This window comes from Pygocentrus nattereri, chromosome 28 (assembly GCF_015220715.1).
Source record: "Pygocentrus nattereri isolate fPygNat1 chromosome 28, fPygNat1.pri, whole genome shotgun sequence".
NCBI lineage: Eukaryota > Metazoa > Chordata > Actinopteri > Characiformes > Serrasalmidae > Pygocentrus > Pygocentrus nattereri.
The window spans coordinates 15,490,387-15,517,289 of NC_051238.1; the positions used below are offsets into that span (position 1 = coordinate 15,490,387).

General features: G+C 36.9%; 1 protein-coding gene across 1 annotated transcript; it reads left to right on the forward strand.

Annotated features, from left to right (window-relative positions):
- Positions 1 to 1,942: 1,942 nt before the first annotated feature.
- Positions 1,943 to 24,398, forward strand: LOC108425091 (putative helicase mov-10-B.2). Its single transcript, XM_017693492.2, has 22 exons — positions 1,943 to 2,223; positions 3,496 to 3,604; positions 6,819 to 7,012; positions 9,353 to 9,591; positions 9,698 to 9,947; positions 11,143 to 11,271; positions 11,407 to 11,569; positions 11,712 to 11,866; positions 12,162 to 12,335; positions 12,489 to 12,636; positions 14,019 to 14,180; positions 14,292 to 14,389; positions 14,600 to 14,697; positions 15,744 to 15,842; positions 16,000 to 16,102; positions 16,733 to 16,850; positions 18,268 to 18,459; positions 20,486 to 20,560; positions 20,677 to 20,802; positions 22,829 to 22,917; positions 23,053 to 23,171; positions 23,676 to 24,398. The coding sequence occupies exons 1-22, from the start codon at positions 2,072 to 2,074 to the stop codon at positions 23,732 to 23,734; spliced, it is 3,051 nt and encodes a 1,016-aa protein (XP_017548981.2). The 5' UTR covers positions 1,943 to 2,071; the 3' UTR covers positions 23,735 to 24,398.
- Positions 24,399 to 26,903: the final 2,505 nt, after the last annotated feature.

Consider the following 26,903-nt stretch of genomic DNA (forward strand, 5'->3'; position numbering starts at 1 on the left):
CATAGAAATTACTTTATTAATAAATAAAACCTTACAAATTAATATGTTTGTATTTACTTATGTCTATTTAGTCATTTTCCCTCCTCATTGATTTTTGTATTTATTTGTTATTTAAATGTTTCTTTATTAATATTTTAAAAAAAAATTTAATCATTTACACTGTAAAAAGTGACTCATCATATCTGCCTAAAAAAATACTTCATGTGGTAACAAGTAAATTAACTAGTTTAATTCAACTCAAAAAAACGACACTGATTAAATGAATCATTCATTCAAAATATTTATTTAGGTTGCATAAAACTAGTTAATTTACTAGTTACCATATGAGTCATTTTTAGGTAGATGTGACAAGCCACTTTTTACAGTGCAGACATTTAGACGCCCATCTAGCTTACTGCCTGTGGAGGCCATCGAAAGATATTTATCGGCAGGCTTGTCTGTCTGTGACATTGCGGTTCTTTTTGGAGTTTAATCAGCTCTTCTCCTTCTTCCCTATCCCCTTCATTATCATATAAACGAAGAAATACAAAAATAAATAAATTAATGAAAATATTAATGAATTAATTAATCAATACATAAAGCGACCAACTGTTCAAAATAGATACAGAAAAAAATAACATATGCATTAATAAAATAATAAATAATTTAGAAATAAATACATTGAAAATGCATATAACAGCAGGAAAATGAAATATGTGTGTAGTTACAATCAAAATAGGTGATATACACTCACCTGCCACTTTATTAGGTACATAAGTTGTAAGTAAAAGGTTGGACCCCCTTTTGCCTTCAGAACTGCCTTAAGTCTTCATAGCAGACTTTCAACAAGGTGTTGGAAACATTCCTCAGATATTTTGGTTGGTTATTTGAGTTACTGTTGCCTTTATCATCTCGAACCAGTCTGCCCATTCTCCTCTGACCTCTCACATCAACAAGGCATTTTCGTCCACACAACTGCCGCTCACTGGATATTTCCTCTTTTTCAGACCGTTCTCTGTAAACCCTAGAGATGGTTGTGTGTGACAATCCCAGTAGATCAGTAGTTTCTGAAATACTCAGACCAGCCCGTCTGGCACCAACAACACGCCACGTTCAAAGTCACTGAAATCCCCTTTCTTCCCTGTTCTGATGCTTGGTCTGCACTTCAGCAAGTTGTCTTGACCACCTCTACATGCCTAAATGCATTGAGTTAAGGCCGATGTGATTGGCTGATTAGCTATTTGTGTTAGCAAGCAATTGAACAGGTGTACCTAATAAAGTGGTCGGTGAGTGTATACTTATATAGTTATTTTAGTTATTTTTATTTGTTGGTCAGTTTATGAGGCCATTTAATTTTGAATTATATTTATCTTTCATTTTGGCAGAGCTGGCCCTTCATACTCCATGACGCATAACTAATGAGTGGTCCTATCGCGCATGCGCATATATTAGCTTACTGTTGCGACTTCTTTTGAAACGATTTTCATTGTACACTTTCATTGTACTTTTAATGTCAGTCTAGCCTTACCTAACCCCTAAATATGTGATTGAGGCTTGATGGACCCCCTTTAGTTTCAATTCTGACAGTATTTTCTGATAAGTTTACTATCAAAATATCCTACATACAGTTTTATACAGGGAGCTAGCTAGCAGGCTTTAAATGTACGCTATACGGTCAAACTAGGACAAGCTAGCGACGAGCTAATTCGTCATCAGAGTTTGGACACTTATTATTTATTTATTTTTTACCAAGTGAACAGCCTGAGGGCAACATATGGCGCTTTATTTGAAGTCGTTTAAATCCTCACCTGCTCTGCTCGGCCTGAACGTTCTCATTTTGGGTATAAATCGTGAAACCAGTGAGAACTGGTCAAGTTGTTTTGCATCAGGTTGCGTGTTATCTCGTGGTGTTTTCAGTTTCTCCTGGATATATCCTGCCTTCAAGGCTGTGCCTTCGGTTTCGTTTCACCATCAGAGTCAGGTCTTCTTCAGAAGAGGCGTTAGGATGCCAAGCCCAGTCATCAGTGTTCCTCAGCCGATTCACATCCGCGTTAACTGTCAGTGAAACGGTTGCATATCAGAACTTCAGACGATGGGTCGGAGAAACAGAAATGCTCGACTTCCTAACGCTGATATCCGCTCAGTTGGCCTGGACTTCATAGAGTTTCTACACGAGACGAACAGAATCAGTATTATTAACAGAGATGAACTTCAGGAAATCTACAACTCCGAGTTCAGAGACAGGTAAGAGCCACAATCGGTCGTTTGTTGTTTTGGTTATTTTCCCCCCGATATACATTCGGGGCCAGAATACAGCTACATTTGCATTAATAAAACTAATGTATTTCTGAGTAGTCCTTTTCCAAAACATGAGTTACAGCAGTATTGTAAACGCCAATGAAAGCACATTTCCAGGAAGAGAGCATAACACACACACACACACACACACACACACACATTTTCTAACCCGCTTCTCCCTCGGGGTCGCGGGTGGGTGCTGAGGGATACACCCTGGACAGGTCTCTTTCAAAACAGTCCGAAGCAAATGAGTTAGATATTTTTTTATCCTCCTTTTTATTTTCTGGGTCAAACTGACTCGTTTTAAAGTTTAAAAATACACGAAACATGTTTTTTAATTTTTTGAGCATGAAACATTTTTTGCTGGATTTAGTGTTTTGAATTATCATAGAAACAGATGTTTCATGACAGAAAATATGTCAAAATGTGGAAAAAGTTTAAATTACAATAAAAATGTGTTAAATGTCTAGTTTTTGCTAATGTAAAGAAAAAAGTTTAACTTTTGTATTGAAAAATGAATTAAGTAAATCATGATTTGTAATGGGCGAAAAACTTGATTAGACTAAATATTGATTCAATTGACATTAATTGAGCTAAAGATAATGTTTATGGACTATATATATATATATATATATATATATTTTTTTTTTTTTTTTTAAGTTCTTTCTGGGTAGCTCAACATGCATTGGGTCATTTTGACCTGGGAACCTTATTGCTGTTCCTTACAGAACATAACAGAAAGGTTTAAAAAATACTGTTAAAGCTAAAATGTACATCTGCCAGCCATAATATTAAATTCACCTCCTTGTTTCTACACTCGATATCCATTTTATCAGCTCCACTGTACATATAGATGCAATTCATAGTTCTACAATTACAGACTGTAGTCTCGTTTCTTTGCATACTATGTTAGCCCCTTTCATCCTGTTTTGTAATGGGCAGGACCCCACAAGACCACCACACTGCAGGTATTATTTTGGTGGTGGATCATTCTCAGCACTGCAGTGACACTCACGTGGTGATAGCGTGTTAGTGTGTGTTGAGCGGGTACGGCGGGATCAGACACAGCAGGTGCTTTTAATCTTATGGCTGATCGGTGTATATTGCCGTGTGACACCAGTAGTCATATACTATTAGAGACAATATACCTCTCAGAACTAAACTAGCCTAATTGGTGAATGACTACATACTTCATCTTATTCTACTTACTTCTCACAGGGATGGTGGTGTGAAGAAAGATCCCAACTTCTCCTCAATCCTATATGTGCTCAGACAAGGCCACAAAGCTCAAGTCACCAGGGATCGACGGGTTTACTTTAACAGGAGTGTAAGTATCTTGTGCTTATGATACATTTATTATGTTACATATTATTATTATTATTATTATTACAGAAGCCAATTTGGCATGGCACATTTTCTGTTTCACAATGTCATAGATATAATATATGGGATAATATTAATATTTGAATAAGCAAAATTTATAGAATATTAATTAATAAAATTGTGATTTTATGGATGTTAGTGTGTTTAACCATTTTCAAACCTCTCCTCGAGGAAGCCCAGTATTATATGTAGTTAAAAAGCAGCTCCTGGGTTGACCAATCAGTGCTTCAGTAAATTGTGCTCATGATGTAATTGATGATATTAACGAGTCTCTGTGGCGGCTGTGAAGGTGTCAAGGAAGAATATAGACCCAAGAAATTCTTGTTACTTTTTATTGTTTTTATGTTTATTTGAATTATGAATATGACTTTATTCTAAAACTAGTTTTAGCCTAAAACTTTTGCACAGTACTATGTGTGTATATATATATATATATATATATATATATATATATATATATATATATGTGTGTGTGTGTGTGTGTGTGTGTGTGTGTGTGTGTGTGTGTGTGTGTAAAGAAATCCAAGTAAGTAAGTTTCTCTACAATGCACCAGTTTGCAACAAAACACTCTGTATGATTTTGTTTACATTAACTAATAATTGAATTATGTAGACTTTGTGAAAAATTTGTAGAATTTCCCTTTAAGTGGACAGCACTATTGAAAGTTGTTGGTTGGGGTTATACACTGTATGCAGATTAGCACTTTTGCAATGGGGAAACAAATCTTACAAAACAAATCTTCCTCAAGTATAGAACTGCAGTGGCACTTGTTAATGCTGCCAGCGTCTATCAGCATCTAAAACCGAGTTTGTTAGGTTATTTTCTTCTCTTTTCGGGAGGCTTTTTGTAAAATAGAACGCTGAAGCTCAAAAGTGAGAAAAAGCAAAGCTTTCCTGGTGCTAATCCGACACAACAGTATGCATCATAAAACATAAAAATTATAATTTATCTTCTTAGCTGCATGTAAAAATATATTTTTTTAACATCAGGTGCATAGAGCAGTATCACCTGGAGGGGGTTGTAGCTTTAGAACGTTACATGTTTTAATTCACAACATGCATAATGAGCTCATTAAATCACTTGAAATAAATGCTTTTTTTTGTGTGAAACGAAACTCAGCTGACGAGGGTTTTTTCCGCTACAGATGCTTGTCACTGCTTGTGTTTATCTGCAGCCTTATAACCCAGATAACCCAGTGTTTAGGGTCAGCACTGTGCTTGCTGTCCCCTACGGACACAACTATTTGTTTTATGGAATATATACAAAGAGCTTCATAAGGATCTCAAGGAAAGAGGGTGTGGCAGGATTCACAGGATATAGGAGGGTGTGGCAGGAAGATCAGACTTGCTGCTAAGAGAGAAGGTTGTGCACTGATGCATGATGAAAGGTTGATGCATAGTTCTTATTGTATATATCATTTTACTGGTGTATGTAAATAGTTCAGTGACACTATCCATACTAGAGGTGGATAATATGGCAGTATTTTAGCCTTAACATGATAGTTTGTGTTCGCAGTAAGCAGTATGCTTTTCTGAGCATATCATACATATTGTTTGTACTTAAAGAGCTCAGACCAACTGTTTCTAAAAATAGAGAGCATAGTGCCTCAGTCACAAATAGGTTTCTTTGTAGTGACTGTTGCTACAAGCTTTTCCGAATATTCCCAAAAGGTCACTAAAACTGCTAAGAAATTGTAGCACACAGCTTTTTTCAAAATACTTAAATTAAAACTATTAAATATTTATTAAATTAATTTCTTGTTTTATGATATTTTTCTTGCAAAAAGAAATGCATCTTTGCTATAGATGAGACCTTGCACGTGTATGCAAAATAAATAATAACTCACTTTAAATTGTATTTTTACATTACTAATTTGTAAACTAAGTTGGGCATTTTAGTTTTTTATTAGGTTGAATGGGATTTTTGCCAATTCAGTCAATGTTGTTTGACTTGGCAGCATGAAAGAATGTTAGAATAGGTCATTTCTTGCACAGTAATTCTTGCAAATTAATTGCACTCTTTAAGAGGATACCTAAGCCAAACATATGAATGTGGCAAACAAAGTGCAAAACAGCAGGCTAGCATTTTGTGCTCTCTGAATTGGTAATCCTGGACAGCCTGTATTATTATGTATTATTATCATTTAAATTCCTTTCTTCCTACCTTTTCTACAAAGATGCTGTGGAATGTCTTTAGTGAATTACTGAATTTCTTAAAGTCTAAGTGTGAATTACAACTCAGTGGTTGGCCTGAAAAGAGAGGTAAGCCAGGACAAACCTTACAGAGAGTCATTTTGGAGTTTATGGTGTCATAAAGCAGTCCGATCCCTGCTTGTGTTTCACTGTAGCTAGATAATTGATTAATTATTATAGGATTATTTGGGTGTGTGCTGACTACATAACTCTATTACACAATATACAGGCATAAAATATTTATTTTACAAGGACCTATGCCTTATAAACAAGGACCTATGCCTAAACGTAGTTTCAGTGGAAAAGAAGAAGGTGCAGTACATTTTCTTCCTTTTTCAGAGAATATTTGAGCTAATCTTTACCTGTAGACTGGGTGATCAGTGTCTGTTTGTTTAGCCTTATTTCTGTGCAGGAATTTTAGAGAACAATGGGCTTCATTCACCTTCCTGTCCTATAAAGAAATTTCTTCTTAAAGCCCTTGAGCAGTGTTCACCAAGATTCCCACATTCAGAAGTGTTTTCGATTTCTTCTTAGGAAAAAACAGAATCCACACACATGCAATAGCACAAAGGTTTAAACAGTTTAAGAACACGTCATGAATCTGACGTAGACTTTTGCTTAGGATCTTTCTCAAAAACAAATTTAAGGACAAACTCTGAGATTTGTGAATGAGGCCTAAAATGTTCATCAGCGGGATATTTTGAAGTACATAAAATAGAGCTAAATATTTTGTTCAAAATATGTAATTGCAATTTAAATGCAATTATTTTCTATAAATTAAGCTTCAGGCCTGTTTTTTCCCTAGAAGATTAGCAGGCTTTTAATGCTGAATGTAGTTTGTGAGACAGCCTGATCACAAGTTTTGTTCTCCATAGCCACAAAAGCAATATTAGCAATGTACTCTGATACGGTGAGTAAAACCCTGATGTTGAAAAGCATGGTAATTTATATCATTGTCCATTCAGGTGCGAGTGGTGTTACGGGACCAGTGGTGGAGACCTCATAACGCACTGCAGAGTTCCAACAGTAGCTCTCCACTGCCCCCTAATGGCCCAGAGGCTTCTTCCTCTCCTTCTCCTTCACCCCGAGGACCTGAGGGTGGTGTTAGAGCTAGAAGGAAACTAGCTCGAGAGCTCATCAACAAAATCAAGAATGGGAGGTCAGCATGCCAACGAACATATACACACATACCGTCTTTAATTATGTCACATTAAGGGTTCACCAATGTGTTTTCATACAGTTTATTCACTTTATGTAGTAATAGATCAGTATTTTCTCAAAACTGTGCAGCCCCTACCATACAATACTAGCACTGGTCTTTACAAGCCTCCTCATTGTTTTCTTATGGGTCCAAGAATGAGTGATGGAACTTCATTGTAAATATTAGAAATTTTCTTCTACTTCTTCTATTCTTATCTTTTTTCTGTAAGTTAAAACAAATCATGTAGACCAAACCGTACATCATGTAAACATGAAATTTCAGTCATTAGTGAGTAGTCCCTCCTGTACTCAGCTTAGCAAGCTGAAGTCAGTATAGCAAAGCTTTAAATATTTTGGTCTATATCTCCTGAACTGTATGTCATAAAGATAATATTCTTTTTTTCTGCTGACCACAAATCTAATGCTGCACAAAAAAGACTCAAGCCATGCAGCTCCCGCCCTCCTAATTCAGAGGTATTTGCATATTTTGCATATTGTGTGTGTGATCAATTGCCTGCAGCATAATTTTTGTGCAATTACCCAAACAGTTACCCAAAGCAATTCAAATAGTTGCACTCAACAGCTTCAGTTATTCCACCTTCATTTGCTTGTTGCAGTTGGTGGTGTTTTTTTTTTTTTAATACATCATATTGTTCTCATTATAAAGACCATCACTGGGTGTTATTTACATATTTATAGCATTTCTATTATCAATTTCTTGTCAACTGGCCAATAAACCATCATCTTTCTTTTCTTGTCAATTGATCCAGTGAAATTAGTCGTTCAAAGTGATCATGTGGTGTGTTATTGGTATTTTGATTTCGAAAATACAGATTGAAAATATTTTTTAAACCTATGTTTTCCAAAAGAAAATGTTAATAAAATAACTTTTTTAAAGAAAATCCAGCTTACTCATTTACAAATATTTATATTTAAATTGCAAAAATGAGAACTGAATAAAGCAGGTAAAATAATGAAAAAAAAAAACTAATAATCTAATAAATAAAAATCATAAATAAAATAACAATAAAAATGTACCAAACCCAAGTAAGAACTAACTAATATTAAATAGCAGTTGCAGGCAGAGTGGAGGTAATTAAATATTTAAGTTGACATCAGCTTTAAAGTTTTAAATAAATTCCTTCTTGCTGGTGTACTGCAGCAAAAAGCAGTTTTTTTTCCAGCTCTGTAAAAGGCAGGGGTTTGATCATTCCCATTGTTTACAAAAATATGCTTCCTAACATATATCTAGAGAGGACCAACCTACTTTGTCATACTGTATGCAGTGATGAGTGTTATTTGAGTTGCTAGTGATGATGCTGAAAGCTGAGTTATAGTCTGTACCTAAAGATTCAAGGGTATTAGCAGAAGCATCTGCATGATACAACAGCATAATCAAGAATAAATATTGTTGCTTCATTAATGCTTTTCTTTGTGTGCATTGGGAAGCACATTTTGTTTCAATACAGGAACCCAAAACCTAAATTTAAGATGTAAATATTTATACCCCTTATATACTTATACTTATATTATATATAATACTTATACCCCTCATATTTATAACCTGTGCATTCTTGTTTATAACCTGTATAACCCCCTTCATGTTCATACCCCCTCATATTTTTTTAACCTGTATATACTATACTTACTGTACATTGTAAGATATATATTTATATTGCTGCTAAGCACTTCTGGATGGATGCAAACTGCATTTCGTTGCTTTGTACCTGTGACATACGCAATGACAATAAAGTTGAATTCTATTCTATTCTATTCTAAAATGTTTCCCACAGCTCTAAACCTAGTAGTTTGAGGGTTTTCTAGATTTGATATTTTATTATACACAGATAACCAAACTTAACTAACTTAATTTGGTATTCAAATAAGGCATGTATGGTTTAAATTTTAAAACACAAGCAGTCAATGCTGTGACTTGTTACACCTTTGAGTATACACTTGTTTCTAAATAACAATAGAAAACATTATGGAATAGGACAAAAATGGCAATTGGAAATTGTTCACATATACTTGGATAGCTGTCAATATGCTTTTGGGGGTTATAGCCTATGTGTGGAAAACACCGTAAGCCAAAATTCAGATTTGTTTTCTGATTACAATTACTTTTGTCTTGAAAACCTGAGCTGTGCAAACAATACTGTCCTAAAATCCACTTTTGAACATCAGGCTGAAGTAGATTTTTATGTCATATATTACCTCTTGGATGATTCTAAACATATCAGCTTCTTCTTGATGTACAATATGTTGTCACCTCTATAATAGAACAATATTTTTTTCTCAGGTCAGAGTTTGTGGCTGATAAAAATGGAATTCACATCAGCTCTGAGACAGAAATGGTAGATGCCAAAATCTACTTCTGTGTGGAGCGTGAAGAGGTTTATGAGCAGAAGCTGTTTGTGGAGAACAGGGGAACGGACAGTGTTTACTTCACCTACTATTCACCACTTCACTGGATTCATTGCTTCAAGTTTGAGGACCCTGAGAGAGTCACACGCAGTAATCCTCTTCTCCTTAGCCCTGGTGAGAAAGAAACACTGTAGTCCCAGCATGTTCCAACAAAACCCTTACAGTTTTTTTCTCTTTCTTGATTAATGTAACTCTACATTATACCCATTTATTTCAACAGGTGAGACATATGAAATCAAAATGAACTTCTTTTCAGCGGATGTGGGTGTTTATGGGGCTACAATGGCCTTTGAGTTTAAACCAAACATACAGTTGTTCTCCAGACCATTCTACATTGTCCGCTTCATTGAAGCAGAGTTCAGGACGCAACTAGCAGCAGAACTGGCACCTGTTGAGCCCTATAGACCCTTTAAACTCAGCAGCATCCAGAATGTGCCCTTCACTGTGGATGAGGGAGTGCCACCAGAGAGGTATGTCTATAGAACACATATAACTGTTTCTCAGGGCAGAACCTCACACGTAGTTCAGCTAAGACATAAAACTAGCTTCATTTTACTGCACAGTCAAGATCTCAGTTTCTACATGGTCCTGGACCAGACTGCAAATGGCTTGAAGTGTGAATTGAACCCTCTGGGGTCTAAGGGCATTTTCTTGATTTTTGCATATCTTAAATACCCCTAGCACTTGTATATAACACAACCCATAGGTTTCATATCAAAATGCTCCGCTATCTTTATCACTACCTTCAAAATCCATTGCAGCAACTTCAATGTTCATTTTACATGTGTCTCTGATGTTGACTGAATGAAGAATTAAGTGTTTCCGACGTGCTATTCCTTAGTGATTTTGGGCAGTTTCACGCAAAATGTAGGCAAACACAAGAATCCACCAATTACTCAGGGTGAGAGGCAGATTATGTGTATCTCAACCCCTTTTCCCAGCCTCATAACTCCAGTTGTGAGTCAAGTACAATCTCAATATAAGATGGAATTAAGAGAACAGACTCTACAGATTTAAAGAATGTTTGAACCATATTTCTATGCTGTGCTATCAAAAAGACAGAAAAAGATTTAGAAATAACGAATTTGATGCATGGTTGCGTTTGAGGACTCCCAAGGGCTAAATATGCAAAAGAAGTGCCTTTTGTCACTGTCCGAATAAAACCTTAATTTTTTTCCCATAACTTAATAATGTCATCATACATCAGAATACATTCTACCTAAAACAGGCTGAATGGCTTTTTGAATGCTAATGAAAATAAAACTAAGTTCATAAGAGAATGCAAAACTATTGTGAGGAAGTACAGACTGGAATGAGAGAGAGAGAGAGAGAGCTATGATCAGAGATGATCTAGAGGCCAAAGACTTTTCATGTTCTTCTCCTCTGTAGCTTCTGACCCAACTCAAACTTTCTTTCATCTTTTATTTTCACTAATATATGGTTTAAACCCAAGAACCGGTTTTAACTAATCAAAAGCGACCACGTTAGAATTCCCAATCCCAGTTTCTACATAAATGTTATGTGTCAACATTGGCCCACAGGTCCTATATTGATGCATCTATAGTTTAGAGTATAGTAGTAGAGTAAGTTTAAAAAAGCACTTGTTTTCTAGCACTTCCTGCCAGTTTTTTAGTGTTTGTCTTTTTTTTGTAATGTCTCCTGTAGCTTGACATTAAATCGACTTGGATATCAGGTGCCGCTGAAAGACTATAATTGTCCATCTTACATCAATGAGCTGACCAAGTTCTTAAAAGATCCCTCAAGTGCTCCCAAGGCTTATCTCCAGGAAAAGAAGTAAGTGACCAACAGGACTCCAAAGTGACCAAAGTGGCCTTTTTAAGAACTGTTTGGTTTACTGCTCAGAATGAACAACCTACTATAGAGCACTGTCAGAGTTCATAGATTGTGTCTGTGTGTGATCATGATTAGGTCCCTGCTGGAGTCGGTGCTGAGTTTCCAAAACTATGCAGAACGCTTCCACTTGTTACTTTACCTGGAAGAGTCTCAGATGTGGGTGGACATTAAGAGGTACAACAAAGATGATGTCACTATGGAGAGGGATCAGCGAAACAAGAAGCTGCTGATGCTTGAGGTAAGTGCAGGAGCGGTGTGCTCAGTGCAGCGTTACTATCCAAAGGACAGTATGTAATTCTCTGTTCATCATTCTTATTGATATGTAGCTAGCAGTGTGAGTATGAGATCTCTCCAGATCTATATTAGCTTTTCCTTTCCAGGTTCCGGGTGTTTCTGAGAATCGGCCATCAGTGCTGAGAGGAGATCACTTGCTGCTCACTAAAAGTGAAGACCTACATCTGCTGTCTGTTACTAAATACAAAGGCTATGTGCACCGTGTGGAACTCGACCAGCTCAAACTGAGCTTCTCCTCAAAGTAAGACAGGCTTCAGATGTTTGATATGATGTTGGTAGACCTGCATGCATCCTCTGCAGGTCTCCAAATCCTCACAACTTACATAGTGTAGCATAAATTATGAAATGTAAATATATTGTTTTAGAGAGTAATTTTGAGAATGAATATTTGAGCATTTGTTCAGACACACAAATGATTATCGGAAGCCTGTAAAATGCTGTTTGGGCGATCCTAACCTTTTATACCTTTATGATTTTGACTTAAACTAAAGACTAAAAATAAATCTCTACACTGTGTTTTTTGTATTGCTTTGCAGGTTCTTGGATAGTTTCATAGACAACATGAAGTTTCGGGTGGAGTTCACCTTCAATAGGCTCCTGATGAGACTCCAGCATCGAGCTGTGGAGCTGGCTGTCCAGCACAGTCTCTGTGAAGTCTTGTTCCCCATGGGGTCAAACTCTGATAACTCAAATGCTGAACTTTCATTAAGGTCAGTGAACCATCAATCAGCTAATGGTGCCAAACCACCATGCCACATTTCTGGTTGAATATGCTGAAAGTGCCTTTCACTCTGACTGTATATGATTAAATGAATCTATGTGTGTAAGCACCTATAAAATGCATGTTTTATGTGTGTGATTAGTCTCTTTGATAGAAGTTTGGAGAAGAATCGTGAACAGTATGCTGCAGTTTGCAACATTGTGGCCGGTGTCTCCAAGCCGGCGCCCTATTTGGTGTTTGGGCCCCCAGGCACCGGCAAAACAGTCACCATGGTGGAGGCAATCAAACAGGTGGGGCAGCTTTCACCAACTGCCACATTCACCACACCTATAAGATAAGCATGACACAGATACCACATCCTTGTCCAAAACACATACCCAGACAACGTGGTAGACATAGAGGAAAATTCATGCAAAACTTAATTTATGATAAGGCAACCATGCAAAAATTTAAATCTGTGCTTAGAATAGTTATGATTTAGTTATGACTTTTGCCCTGATAGGTTCTACATTGAATCATAAGCATTGAGCTTAACTGCTTACAGAATGACTTAACTGATATGAAATATTAACTGGATTACAACAATAACAACAATAATGTACTTTATTTTAATGAAATAATTTTTTGTTTTCATTTCTTTCCAAATATTAAGGCTTTGTGTAGTTTTCCTACCTTTATATCTTTTTAACTTAATTCTTAATAAAAATGACAAAAAAAATATACATTTCTGAAAACAATATTTGAAGCCACACCATGGGGTCAGAGTGGCTTCATAACTAAAAATCCATCTTGTAGCCAATTTTGCCCTTATATTTCATCAAAGGTGACAAATTATTTAGACAATTGAATGAAATAATATGTTTAATGATAAAATATTGTACGTATGTTCATATCTGACCTAAACAAAAGTACACCCCCCATAAATGAACATGTTGACAGAATTTATTTGAAAAAAACTAGTATAATTTATGTAAAATATTATTCTAAATGTTGCAATTATATGTAATATTTCAACATAATTCAGTCTTTCCACAAGTAATTAAATAAAATATTTAAGATACAGTTTAGACATTAATTAGGTCAACTTAATTTCATTAAAAATATCACAATGTTTGTATGTATGCTTGAAATAAATTGAAGTTCTTGAAGTTCTTAAATATTTTCATGGAAATCTTGGATGTGACCTGCTGACCATTGCTCAGTAGTCTCAGCCTCAGGTACTTCATCCACAGACCATCTGTATGTATTTCTACATTAAACTTTCAAAATCTTGTAAAAGTTGGGCACTCAGTGGTTTTCCACACATCTGTGACTGTGCATTGTCATGCAGTTTTTTAACAGCTTGACAGGAAATACTATATTGTTGCCTGGTCTGCACAACATGAATACAGTGAGCTTTTATGAACAAGATAAACCAGCTGGATTGAAAAATATTGAAATATACAACGCTCCATTTCCTGCTGCCTTCTAAGCTGTTGAAAACAATTTATTTCACATAGGTATGATTGTGTTGTAGCACCATGTTGACAATCATGTGCTCTAGACATCACATAAAAACTGGATTCATTGAGTCAGAGGTTTTTATGTACAGTGACCTCTGAAATATACTCTTTAGCAAGGTTGACTTGGAGGGCAAGTGCCACTGCACTCACAATATCTCTCTTTTTTTTAGGTAGAGAAATGTATATTGGATGCACATATCCTGGCATGTGCTCCCTCTAACAGTGCTGCAGATCAGCTGTGTGAGAAACTGCTGCAGCATGTTGACTCTCACAAAGTCTACCGGATGTATGCCCTCAGCCGCAGTCCTGACCAAGTGCCCCTCAGCCTGCGGGTTAGTAGGTGTTTGTTGTCTCTTCTGAAATAAACAGGCTTCACTGTGAAATCAATTCTTCAGTGCTGCCACTCAACATGATTTACTTGTGTATGCTTGCTGTCTCGTTAGGCCTGTTGTAACCTTAAAGGTGAAGTGTATGAGTTCCCAAGTAAGGAGGAGTTGATGCAGTACAAAATCCTGGTCACAACTGTGTTTACAGCCGGCAGGTAAAAATCCTTCGTAATCGTTTTCATAGACAGGCTATACCTTGAGCAGTCTGTTACAGGCATCTGCTGGGATCTCTAATAAGAATTCTGACTAGTCTGGGGCTAGAGGTTGAAAACCCCTTTGGAAAATTCTCAGCTAGAATCTTTATTCTCAAAATAAAAATCTTGAATTTGTCTTTTGTTGCATACTGTGTGTGTGTGTGTGTGTAGGCTGGTCACTGGGGGTTTGCCTGTTGGTCATTTCACTCATATCTTTGTGGATGAAGCTGGTCATGCGGTGGAATCTGAGGTTATTGTTGGCATAGCTGGTAAGAAATATTCTAACGAAGATACTTGGTACTGTGTGTTTGTGCATGTACAAAGTGCTAATGTTGTCCCAAACCAGAATTGTTAGTCACTGTTGAGGCAAAGGAAGGATGCTGGTACAGAGAGAAAAAATCTTTATTCATGACTGTGCCCCAAGTGTCTCAAAAGAACTCTGCTGTGCATCTTTCGTCTTTTTTTATATGGGCTTATTTTATGCTTCTACGTCTGGCAATGGATGAGTTGGGTTTAGCGGTTACCAGGAGAACAGTACTTGTCTGACTGCATTTTGCCAAGTGTAAAGTTTGGTGGAGGGGGGATTACGGTGTGGGGTTGTTTTAGGAGTTGGGCTCAGGCCCTTAGTTCCAGTGAAAGGTACTCTTAATGCTTCAGCAAACCAAGAATTTTGGGACAATTTCATGCTCCCAACTTTGTGGGAATAGTTTGGGGACGGCCTTTTCCTGTTCCAACATGGCTGCGCACCAGTGCACAAAGAAAGGTCCGTAAAGACATGGATGAGTGAGTTTGGTGTGGAAGAACTTGACTGGCCTGCACAGAGTCCTGACCTCAACTACATAGAACACCTTTGGGATGAATTAGAGTGGAGACTGCAAGCCAGGCCTTCTCGTCCAACATCAGTGTCTGACCTCACAAATGAACTTCTGGAAGAACGGTCAAAAATTCCCATAAACACACTCCTAAACCTTGTGGAAAGCCTTCTCAGAAAAGTTGAAGCTGTTATAGCTGCAAAGGGTGGACTGACATCATATTAAACCCTATGGATTAAGAAAGGGTGTCAGTCAAGTTAAGTCATATGCGCATGAAGGGAGATGACTGAATACTTTGGGAAATGTAGTGTATCTTTATGGATGACACAGAAAAAAAATAATATCATAAAGAAGTAAATGGGTGCAGTTAAGTGACTGTATCTCTGTTGACTAAGAAGGTTATAACTAATTGCTGTCTTAGAGAGGACAGGCAGAGTATGTATGTTTGTTAATCTTTTGACTTTATGTCATGGTAACAGTGTTTGACTTGTGTGTTTATGTAGGCCTGCTGCATGCAGAGACAGGGCAGTTGGTTCTGGCTGGAGATCCAAAGCAGCTGGGACCCATTCTGAGGTCTCCAATCACTATTCAGTATGGACTAGGTGATTTACAGAACTCCACTCTCTCTCAAACTGTGCTAACACAGTGCCAGGCTGTGCCTCAAGCTGTCATAGCTCTCATAATCTGTGAGATACATAGTGTGTCGTGCAGTGACAATGTTTTTTTTTTGTTTTGTTTTTTGTGATCACTGTGTTTTAGGTCTGTCATTTCTGGAGCGATTGATGACCAAAAATCCTCTCTATCAGAAAGGAGACAATGGATTCAACACTCGCTATGTTACCAAGCTGCTGCGCAACTACAGGTGCAGCATCTGCTTAAGATTGAGTTTTGTTTTTAACAGTGTATTTTATATGTTTACTATTTATGTTCTCCATTTAAAACACAATTTCAATTGGCACCCCTAGCTGAATTGCACCTTTAGTTTGAAGTGAAAAAAAGTAAAGTCTTTGCAGCAGACTATTAAAAAAAATTCTGCAAATGTCAATGTACATTTGCTTTATATTTGATTAACTTAAAAATAAAGCATTTTGTTTTACATAAATATAAAATAGTAGTTGTGGCTTGTGCAAAAGTTTGAACATCCTTCTAGTTGAATCAATAGAATCTTTAACTTGTCAGGCCTTTAGTGACTTGTTAAGACTGGTTAAGAAAGTCAAGAGCTTAATAAATTCTCTGACTCTTCAAACCTGGCATTAAACGTAAATTAACTGTACAATAACATTTGCAGAATAGTGCTTTTGATGGTTTGCTGCTTTACTATTTTTCACTTCCAAAATCCAAAAAATTATTTGTCCAATCACATACAGCTGTTAATCACTAATATCATCACGTCATTCTTGTACATGCCTGTGTACTTGCCCAGTAAAATGTTCTTGATTCTGGTCCTGCTTGTTCTGTTTTAAACCTTTAATGCTTTGCCTTTCTTGTGCAGATCTCACAGGGCCATCCTGGAGATTCCTAATGAGATGTTCTATGATGGAGAGCTGCAGCCATATGCAGATGAATACAGTGCCAACTTCTTCTGCAACTGGGAACACCTTCCCAAAAGAGTGAGTTACAGTATGCATGCACTATACTGTATAAACCTGCCATAGTGAGTTACAGTTTTCATACCATTAATGGTAAAAATCATACATTGCCATGTAGATTCTCCTGGGACTGAATCAGAGAAGTGAAACTGGGTTTTTTCCGTTTAATGCAGCTATTTGTTTAACTCTATATGTAGCAGCATAAATGAAGGTTCTACTGGTTTGGCATGACTTGTCTGGATATTTGCACAGTTCGTATTGCCACAGAAATGCATATTACTCACACCCCTCTACCTAAAACTGCGCAAAAACTGTTGGCACGGATTATTTTCACATCCTCAAAGGGAAGGCTTATTGCTTTGACACCTCTAACATGCTTATATAATTAAATTTAAAACATTTTTTTAAACATTCTGTGTAATTCAGTCATTGAAATGTACACTTCTGAGCAAAAAATAGGCCAAGCCCAAAATAGCTACATAATGAGCTTCTACAACAAATCATTAAACAAATAGATAAAAAAAAATTCACTCAGCATTGATTACTTCAAACAGTTAAAAAAACATTGCCGAGCTAGTTTATCTTTAATCTGAGACCAAATATTCCATATAGGGCTTAAATCAGGGCTCTGCCCAGCCCAAAACCATAAGTAAAAAACATTTATTTCGAGCTTGGCCCTGTTTTGCCTGGGCATGTAAATAGTCATTCAGAGTGGTTTGATATGAAATGGTACATTGCAGAGAAACGTATTGACTCAGATTTCTTTGCAGTAGTGTTCATAGGAACCAGAGGCTATGATGTTTACATTGCAATTTTAGTCATTTTGTTTATTACCCAAAACAACTAGTGAAGCTAAACATGTCTTCTGAGTTTTTATATGTAATATTGATAATGCTAACATAGTGATAACTGAAAATACATTTTCTTAGAACATCCTGAATGTAACTTTCTGTCATGAGTTGATTTAACAAATATATGTTTTAGGTCAAAAACTTATTTCAAAACTGTTATAAAACAGTCTCTCAGTCATCAGACTAGTATTTCTTGCCATTTCTTTGATGTAGCTTTTAGATGCATTAAAAGCTACAAACGTCTGATTACTATATCTGGTTTCACCACCACTGTAATCAGTTTTACAGGAATGGTGCACTTCATATCAAACCCCCAATTTCACATGCACATAAATATACACAAAACAGTCTGAACTGTAATGGACTTCAGGTTTTCTCAGAAATATTTTAAGCCTCATTCTTGTAATTTAGAAGTTTATCTGTGTACATTTTGGACAGGTTATGTTCTCCTTAACATGCAATGTATTGTTCAATTAGCAAAGTTTATGATGGCTTAGAATTAACCAAAACATTTTTGTAGCATTCACTCCTAAGGAATGATGAAAATATCAGTCCTGATGTGTGCTTTCTGCTTATTGATTTGTCAGGGTTTTCCTCTGATATTCCATGGTGTGCATGGGAAGGATGAGCGGGAGTCGAACAGTCCATCCTTCTTCAACACCACGGAGATCACTAAAGTCATTGACTACCTGAAGAAACTACTGCTGTCGCAGGGCAAGAAGGGCATCGGCAAGATCTCACCCAAAGACATCGGCATCATCACCCCTTACAGGAAACAGGTGGGAGTGAACAATATCATCAGTCAGGAGCAGTCTCCCTGGTTGCCAATCTAATAAACAGAACATTAGAACTATATACATGATTCTCTCGCCATAGCAAACATCAGTATCATCCAGTATCTTCATTGTCTTTGCGCATGCACTGTATTTATTGTGTAGACTTAACCCTCTTAGCCTTGTAAAAACGTGGCTATTTCTGCCGTTTAATCTGCCATACACTGTTAAGAAGATGATTCATTAGTGTTGTTGCTTCCTTTATTTGACAAATCTGATCTAACGCAGCCAACCATTCATGCCATTTGACTGCCATTTTGAACAAGAAAACATGAACAGAATATAAGTCACACATCAGTCACATTTTAGTGTTGCATTGAACGCTGAGCACTGCATAAAGTACACCTCCTTCTATCTACACTCCTTGTCCCTTTAATCAGCTCTCCTTACCAATGAATTGTGCTTTAGTTCTATAATTACAGACTAACCTAACACACACTAACATGCCACCACAACATCAGTGTCACTGCAGTACTGAGAATGATCCATCACCTGAATAATCCCTGCTCTACAGTGGTCCTGTGGGGGTCCTAACTATTGAAGAACAGGGGAAAAGGGGGCTAACAAAGTATGTAGAAAAACAGATGATACAGATACAGTCTGTAATTGTAGAATTACAAAATGCACCTATATAGTGAGTGGAGCTGATAAAATGCACAAAGATTGTAGAAACAAGGAAGCGCACTTAATGAAATGTCTGGTCAGCATATAAACCAACAATAAGCACATTCCGATCACAATCACACTCGAATTGTACTTGTGCATTCACTCAGACATAATCACACTATGTCTAACAATGTGCATGGCTTATATAGTGATAGAAACATGCTGATGAACAGTAAGCAAAGATTCTAAATACATAAATGCTTCACTGTGCCCAAACAGGACTAACACACGCAATGTTTCCTCTGGTGTCAGATTTAAACCAGTTAAAGGGGCTGTTTCCATGTTCCCAGAATGGTTGGCCTGTGAAATGACAAAGGCCCATATTGTAAAAACCTTGCTTTTGTAAAACAAAAGAGTATCATTGACTCCCCAATCAATACAGTCTCAGTATGGAAATTAAGCTCAAAAACACCCCATTTAAGATTTATTGTGCTTATTTACATATATCCATTTAAGGTGGCAGAAGTACAAGTTCTCTAGTAAAAAAAAAACAAAACAAAATACTGTGGTAAAAGTATGAGTTACATATTTTCCTCACGCAGAAGTATAAAAGAACCTGCTCCTATAGGTATGTAAAGTAATATATATATATATATATTAACCTAAAGCTTTTCTACTTACGAATTTTTAGTTGTTCCTGGTAGTTGTGGCAGCAGCCAGTCACAGCACCTGTACAAATGTGCAGATATATACTGCAATAGAACATCCACCTCCCAACAACCCTGATGAGAGGCCTGAGCTGAAGTTGCCTGATTTGAAAATATTAGATAAATAAAAATGTAAAAATATTAAGTGACAGAAATACTTAAAGTACAGACACTTTAAAAAATTGACAATGCTAACTTCATTACTTCCCACTCTGCCTATTCAGCGTAGAGCAGTTTAGCCCTACCTATTGATGTTGAAGCTATAAGGAGTATTTGAGCTTGTACTGGCTTTTGAATAAGGCACACTAAAGGGCAGCAGATTTACAGAGACGTATTAATTATTACAATATAATGTATTTGTTTATTATTCCTAAAGGCAAAGTAACAAAAACAGCCTGTTCATTTCTAAGATTTGTAAAAAAAATGAGTAATGACTGTTTTTGTACATAAACCTACACAAACATCACAAATAAGCCAAAGAAAAGAAAAGATGAACATGTAAGATATGAACTCTGGGAACTATGTACCCACTGGCACAAACCTTAAATTAGCTACTGAGTAAATGATAGTAGTTGTTGTATAATAAGGTTTACAGTTAGTTACTGAACAATAAGTCTAGCTTTTAAGCCTCTGCATGTGTGTGTGGGTGTGTTTCACAGGTGGAGAAACTGAGGAAGGCTATCAAAACATGTGATAGGGAGCTGAGAGTCTACCAGAACATTGAAGAGCTGAAGGTAACACTGAGGGAATTTTGTATCTGCATGATGAGACCTTGATAAATCCTCCTGTACCCCCTCCCATTACTTTCTCCCTATAACCCTGTTAAATTGTGAATGTCTGTGTGCTGAAGGTTGGCTCAGTGGAGGAGTTTCAAGGTCAGGAGCGGAGGGTCATCATTGTGTCTACTGTCCGCAGCTGCAATGATTACATCAAAATGGATACAGATTTCAACATTGGCTTCCTTAACAATGAGAAGGTACTACACACACATCTATGCCAATAGAAAACTCACACAGAAATGCAAACTTTCCCCATTTTCCATGTTCTATGTAGACAAACAGAAGTGTAAAATGCTAATTTTTTATAAGTAGAAGCATACTAAAGTAACTATCTATCTATGAAGTCTGCTTTATGCCTCTCCTTTTTTTCTTTTAGTCCAAAATAAAATTATGAACATCAAATGGCATTTTAGGTTTATTTGTTGTAATACAGATGCTGTCACTAATGTAACAAAAATGATACATAATGACATTAAAAACAAGAAGGAATTAGTAATTAAATGTTGTTGCCTTGAGAAACCAATGCTGACGGGCATCTGGTGTGCTCAATAGCACACTCTCACTTTCCCAGTCACTTAAGTTACACAATACAAATTGAGTCATGATGTTAAAAAGAAAGTCTTCAAATGTTTCTTATTATACACTCCTGGGCAAAAAAATTGATCAAGCCCAAAATTTGTTTTTACTATGTTTTTCTTCTCCTCTAAAGTAAAGCCAGATAGAACACCTTTTCCCTATGAATAACTGAGTAAAACTGATTGATTTATTGGCAGGTTTACTCGGATAGAAGGAACAAGTTTTCTGATTTCAACAGGCATGTTGAGAAAAAAACCAAACAAACAATTAATTTGTGCATATAACCAAATAAATGTAACTAGTTAATGCCTACCTTTGGTTTCACACAGCAAAAGTTATAAAGGTAGAAACATTTGAGCGATTTAGAAACATTAGTGTTGTTAAAAAAAAAACAAAAAGAGTTATTAATAGAAAACAAAATGATAAAGAATTTTGGATAACTCCACCCCATTACTAAAATAGTTGTGTTCCAACAGCTAGACTGCAGCTTAAAAAGGAGGGTCCTCAGTAGCACTGTTTATGAAGTTTCCTTCTTTGTATAACAATGCAAATTGTAACTTATCACATTAATGTGAATGATGTAATGTAGCAGACAAAACATTCATTTGTAATTAAATGCTGTTCTGCAAACTAAAAGCTGTTTTTCACACCTGCATTCAATTTCTACCTTCATTACATGTGTTGTGGGAATGTCCCTTGGCTCAAAAATTCTAGAAATATGTAAACTCATTTTTTTCTGATTTATTGGAAATTAAATATAATCATGACCCATGTTTGGGTCTCCTGAATGACAACTCCATTATAGGGCTATACAGAGTAAACTATTGTTTTCTGGGTTTACTGCTGCTAAAAAGACAATCCTACATAACTGGATCACACCTGGACTTCACCTGGGATCATTCTGGGCTGTTCATTTACTTAACATAGCAAAACTTGAATGTACTGCTGCGCAACTTAACCATGCTAAGCTCATGACTGTTGAAACATGGCAGACTTTAGTGTTACGTACTTTGGATTTCCTGCAAGGTATACATTGAGTATGGACACTTCCTCCCTTATTTAATTTTGTCTGTGATGTTGTACCTGATCTTTCTTGCTGTCCATGTCTCTTATGTTTCTTTGTTTTTTTGTTTTGACTGTCTGTTGCTCCCCATCCCCTTGTTGTTCGTTGTTTTGTGAAACAATAAAAATTCTTGATCACAAAAAAACATAAAAAAAATCCACCTGCTTAAATAGATACACAGGTAAAGAAATGTACTGGATTTGAAGCATCCTTTTGATTGGAACAGCCATCGGTGATGTAGTGGTCGAGAAATGCAGCACACCTGGACTGCAGCCTAGCCTTTGTTATGCAGCTAATAATACTAACAAGACTGCATGTTCTTCTGTTGCTTATTGAGTTTAAGAAGTCTGACAATTGAGAGCTAACAATCATATTTGTCAGTTAAGTACTGTTTAACTAAAACTTAAATTTAAAATATAAATACAAAAAATGATAGTGGCTGATATTGTGAGGTTATCAGTATTTAATCGCTGTATCTTTATTGACCACAAACTTTTCATATTGGTCAAGCCCTATTAAACATGCATGCTGTTACCCTATTTAACTTGCATGCTGTAATCCTCTCTCTCTTTCTGTCCCTGCAGAGATTTAATGTTGCTATAACACGAGCCAAGTCCTTGCTCATCGTGGTGGGAAACCCCATCATTCTCAGCAGTGATCCCACCTGGTCCAGGTACATGCAATGATCTACTGCCATTGATATGCGACATCTTCAACCCACAGGGTCCTTCATGTCTGCAGTTGTATTTCAGTGGTAGCATGTTTACATGTGTTTGTGTGTGTGTGTCTATTTGAATTATGTATTTAGGTTTATTCAGTACTGCACTGACGAGGGAGGCTACACTGGTTTGAATCGTGGCATTGTAGAAGGCACAGAGGACGTAATAAGACGGCTAGCAACCCTTAGGATCCAAATGGAGGCTGAAGGTGAGTACTACACTGGTGAGAGAAAACTCCTACAGCCTTCCTTTCACTGTACACAGCTCCTTCATGATCTTCCATTTCCATTTTTGGCTGTAACATGCTCTCGGCAACTTCCTCACAACTCAGAAATGCGCAATGTATGCTGAGCTTCAAATTCAAATTGTTTTTTTTTTCTCACCCCTAGTTGAGCTAATAGAGTAATGGAACGGCACTTAAAATTGAGACAACAAGTTGACAAGGATGTGTTAAAATTGGATTGAAATGGAGGGAATGTTATGCTGCAATTTTAATACAGTGAACATTATATGTGTAGAGACAGTTCACTGCAGCAAGAGAAAACCATCTCCATGCATCTGTAAGGAGTCGTGTCAGTGTTAGCAGTCCTGCTACCGTCCAGAGTAGCATCAGTTTGCCACAACACAGCTTTTTTTTATTTTAAGATTTGAAAGATCTTATTCTTAAAAGTGTGTCATGTCAATTCTCTGTCTGTCTCACACCCTCTAACAGACACTGAGGAGAGTGCCATCCAGCAATACGTAAACCCTGAGTGGAGGAACGAACAGTGATGCTCTTCTTCTCTGGTTTCTACTTCACCTCAATGCTTATGTTTTGTGGGGTTCTAGTGGACCTACCTCTGGGTCCTGTGGACACAAGAGTATTATATGAATTGTTTTATCTCGGGGCATTAGCGTAAATTAACAGTTTTTTATGAATACCTTGTTAAAGTTGATACCATTGGGCCTTATTCACCAATCTAAAAAAACTTCAGATTCATGACGTGTTCTTACCCTGTTGAATTGTTTGTACCTTTGCGCTCTTAGTGTGTGTTCTGTTCATTCTGTAGAACAAAAGCCAAATAAGAAAACACTGGTGAATGTCAGAATCTTAAAGATGGCATAAGTGGGTTTTAAGAAGAAAATTCGTCTTAAGAACATTTGGTGAATGAGGCCCATTGTTCCCATCTGATGACCTTTTTTACTACAGCCAAGATGAAATGTTCTTGTGGAATTTGTCCAGGACCAATGACCGAATGTCTTAAATAATTAAACATAGTTTGTTTAAACATAATTAAACATAGTAAATATCTAAAAAGTACTTGAAAAACTGTGGGTCTGAAGCATTTGCACTAAATTACGCCTGTGTACCTACAGCGTTGCTGGAATTATCTAATAAACTGTTTTATCAGTTGACTGATCTTATTACATTGATTAAATTTCAATTTTGACCTAAGTGCATTTGTTTTCACTGGCATAGCATTAAATCTCAGCATTATTCCAAGACAACCGCTGTTTTAGACTGAAGACTGTGGCCATAAAACAGTGTTTGTTATATTGAGACGTTCTTATTGGCTAGTTGAAGCCTGCCCCTGATTGGCTAGTTTAATTCTGGGATCTGAGATTGCTTGAAACCTTCCAATCTCATTGACTAGTTAAATCCTGCTTTCAGATTGGCAACTTCCAATCTGATTGGCTGTTTGAGTCCTGTGCTCTAATTGTATAATTAAATGTTGAGTCCTGTCCTCTGATTGGCTAGTTGAATCTTGCCTTACACTGGCTACTTGAAATCTTAAATGTGATGTAGCTAGTTAAGTGTTGTTCTTTAATTGGCTTGTTGAATCCTATAGTATCCTATGACTGGCTTCTTTATACATAGGATCTGTTTGACTAGTTGAATCCTGCATTCTGACTGGCTAATTTAATTCTTCACTCTGATTAGCTAATTGAATAGGCAGCTAAACCCTGCTAAATGCTGTCGTATGACGGGACTAAGAGCGATTCGGCCTCCGAATATTCTAAGTTAAGTTTTTTGTTCTAAATTTATTCAGCTGTCTTATACAAAAAGGGGCATACAATTAAAAGCATTCTGCAAAAAAGTCAAAGAAAAAGAAAAAAGCAAACTTCAGTCAATGAGTTCTTTTTCAAAGGAAGGAAAAGGCCCTCTTGTTTATTAAGCCTCAGGTGACAAGATGATTCCCGGACAACCACAATGCAAAGATCATCACAAAGTATCTTTCTTTATAACTCATTTCGGGGCAAACCCTTCACCTTCACGCCCTTTTGGTTCCCATTACATGTTAGCTTAACAAGTCTTTTGGAAACCCTTATTTCCAACCACTTTTAAGATATATATATTTTTAATTTTCTCATCCTTTCTGAATTGAGGCATCCTGCCCTCCCCAAGGCCTTTGGTTTGGCACTTTCCTCATTCATTTGGCTCACAGGCCAGCTTTTGCCAGTCCTTATCATCCAGTCATCTCATTAACAGCTAGCCTGTTTCCATATTTTTGCTCTGCAGGCAGTGTTTCTCAGTCCTCCCAAATTCCAGGTGCTTTCCGTCGTCTAAAAACCCTTTTATACAATGCGCTGCCTGTGCTTGGGTCAGAAGTTCATTCTGTCCCATACATACAACGTTAGGCCTGTTTTCTAATGAAGAGATCTCTCTGTCTCAGCTATAGGACTATAACTTTATTTCAACATTTTTTGAGTAAATGATTTTTACAAAACTTTCATTAATTCAAGGACAATTCTGACACATGAATGTATTTAATTCTCAAAAACCCAAGCAGTGATTTTGATTTTTCTCTTGCACACTGTTGCAATTTTATCACTAAAGAAATGAAGGAACTCCCAAATTTGCTCCAGAACATATGTCAATAAAGACTAGACATGATTGACTGTGGCACACTGTGAAATTCAGATGTTTTTCACCACAAATAAAACCCCTATAGCACATTTCACTCAGAACATGTGTAGAGTCACCAGTGTTTCTTGGATATTAAAAAAAAGGCTGCATTTCTGTTGTGACCCCTGGTTACCATCACCACTGTAAAGAAATCCGAGTCTGCAAGTTTCTCTACCGCAAACCGCAGTGAATGACTGTTTACATCTCCACACTTATCATGAAATCAACTGAAAAATCAGCGCAACAGAGAGAGTCAGCATTGGATGTACAGCTTCTCTCAGAGGAAGAACACACTGTCATAGACGTGGCCATATGGATTTTTTTGTCTTCAGCTACCTTTTTAAGGGAATATGCAGCTCGCAGAAAAATATGTAATCATTTTGACTGTAGTAAAAGTATTAACTACTATATATTGCATCTTGAAATAATGAATAATAAAAATACCATTTTTATTATAATAACGACACACCTTTGGCAAAATGAAATCAGCCTGTCCTGGTTGCTGTTTTGAGAGCATTGACACTATAGCGATTGAGAATAACTCAAAAGGATGGACTGGATGGGACACTGATCAGTCCTAACACTAAAACGACCTCCTTGTTTCTACACTTCCTCATTTCCTCAGTTTCACTTGCTATGTTGTTCAACTTGTAGTTCTATTATTTGAAGTCACTCTTACCAGCATAACACACACAAATGACTCCACCACATCAGAGACCCTGCAGTGCTGAGAATGTTCAATCACTCAAAAAATGTCTACTCTGTGGTGGTCCTGAGGGGGTCCTGACCCCTGAAGAATAGGGTAGGAAGGCAACAAAGTATGCAGAGAAACAGATGGACTACAATCTGCAATTTTAGAACTACAACGTGCATGTATATGGTAAGTGGAGCGGCCGGTCAGTGTATACAGTGAGTGGGTTTATTCATCAATTTATTCGCCGTCTTTGTTTTTGCTCCAGCGGACTACCGCCTGCGGGCACCAGGTGGCGCTTTTTCCACAGTTCACTTTATTCCGCACATGTCCTGTCACAATTAAAACTTCTCAGGTTTGTC

Excerpts from the sequence above, each read along its gene's own strand:
- LOC108425091 (XM_017693492.2), top strand. The coding sequence starts at position 2,072 with ATGGGTCGGAGAAACAGAAATGCTCGACTTCCTAACGCTGATATCCGC. Across the intron at positions 9,948-11,142 it reads GAGGGAGTGCCACCAGAGAG|CTTGACATTAAATCGACTTG; the intron begins GTATGTCTATAG and ends TGTCTCCTGTAG. Across the intron at positions 16,103-16,732 it reads AAGCTGCTGCGCAACTACAG|ATCTCACAGGGCCATCCTGG; the intron begins GTGCAGCATCTG and ends TTTCTTGTGCAG.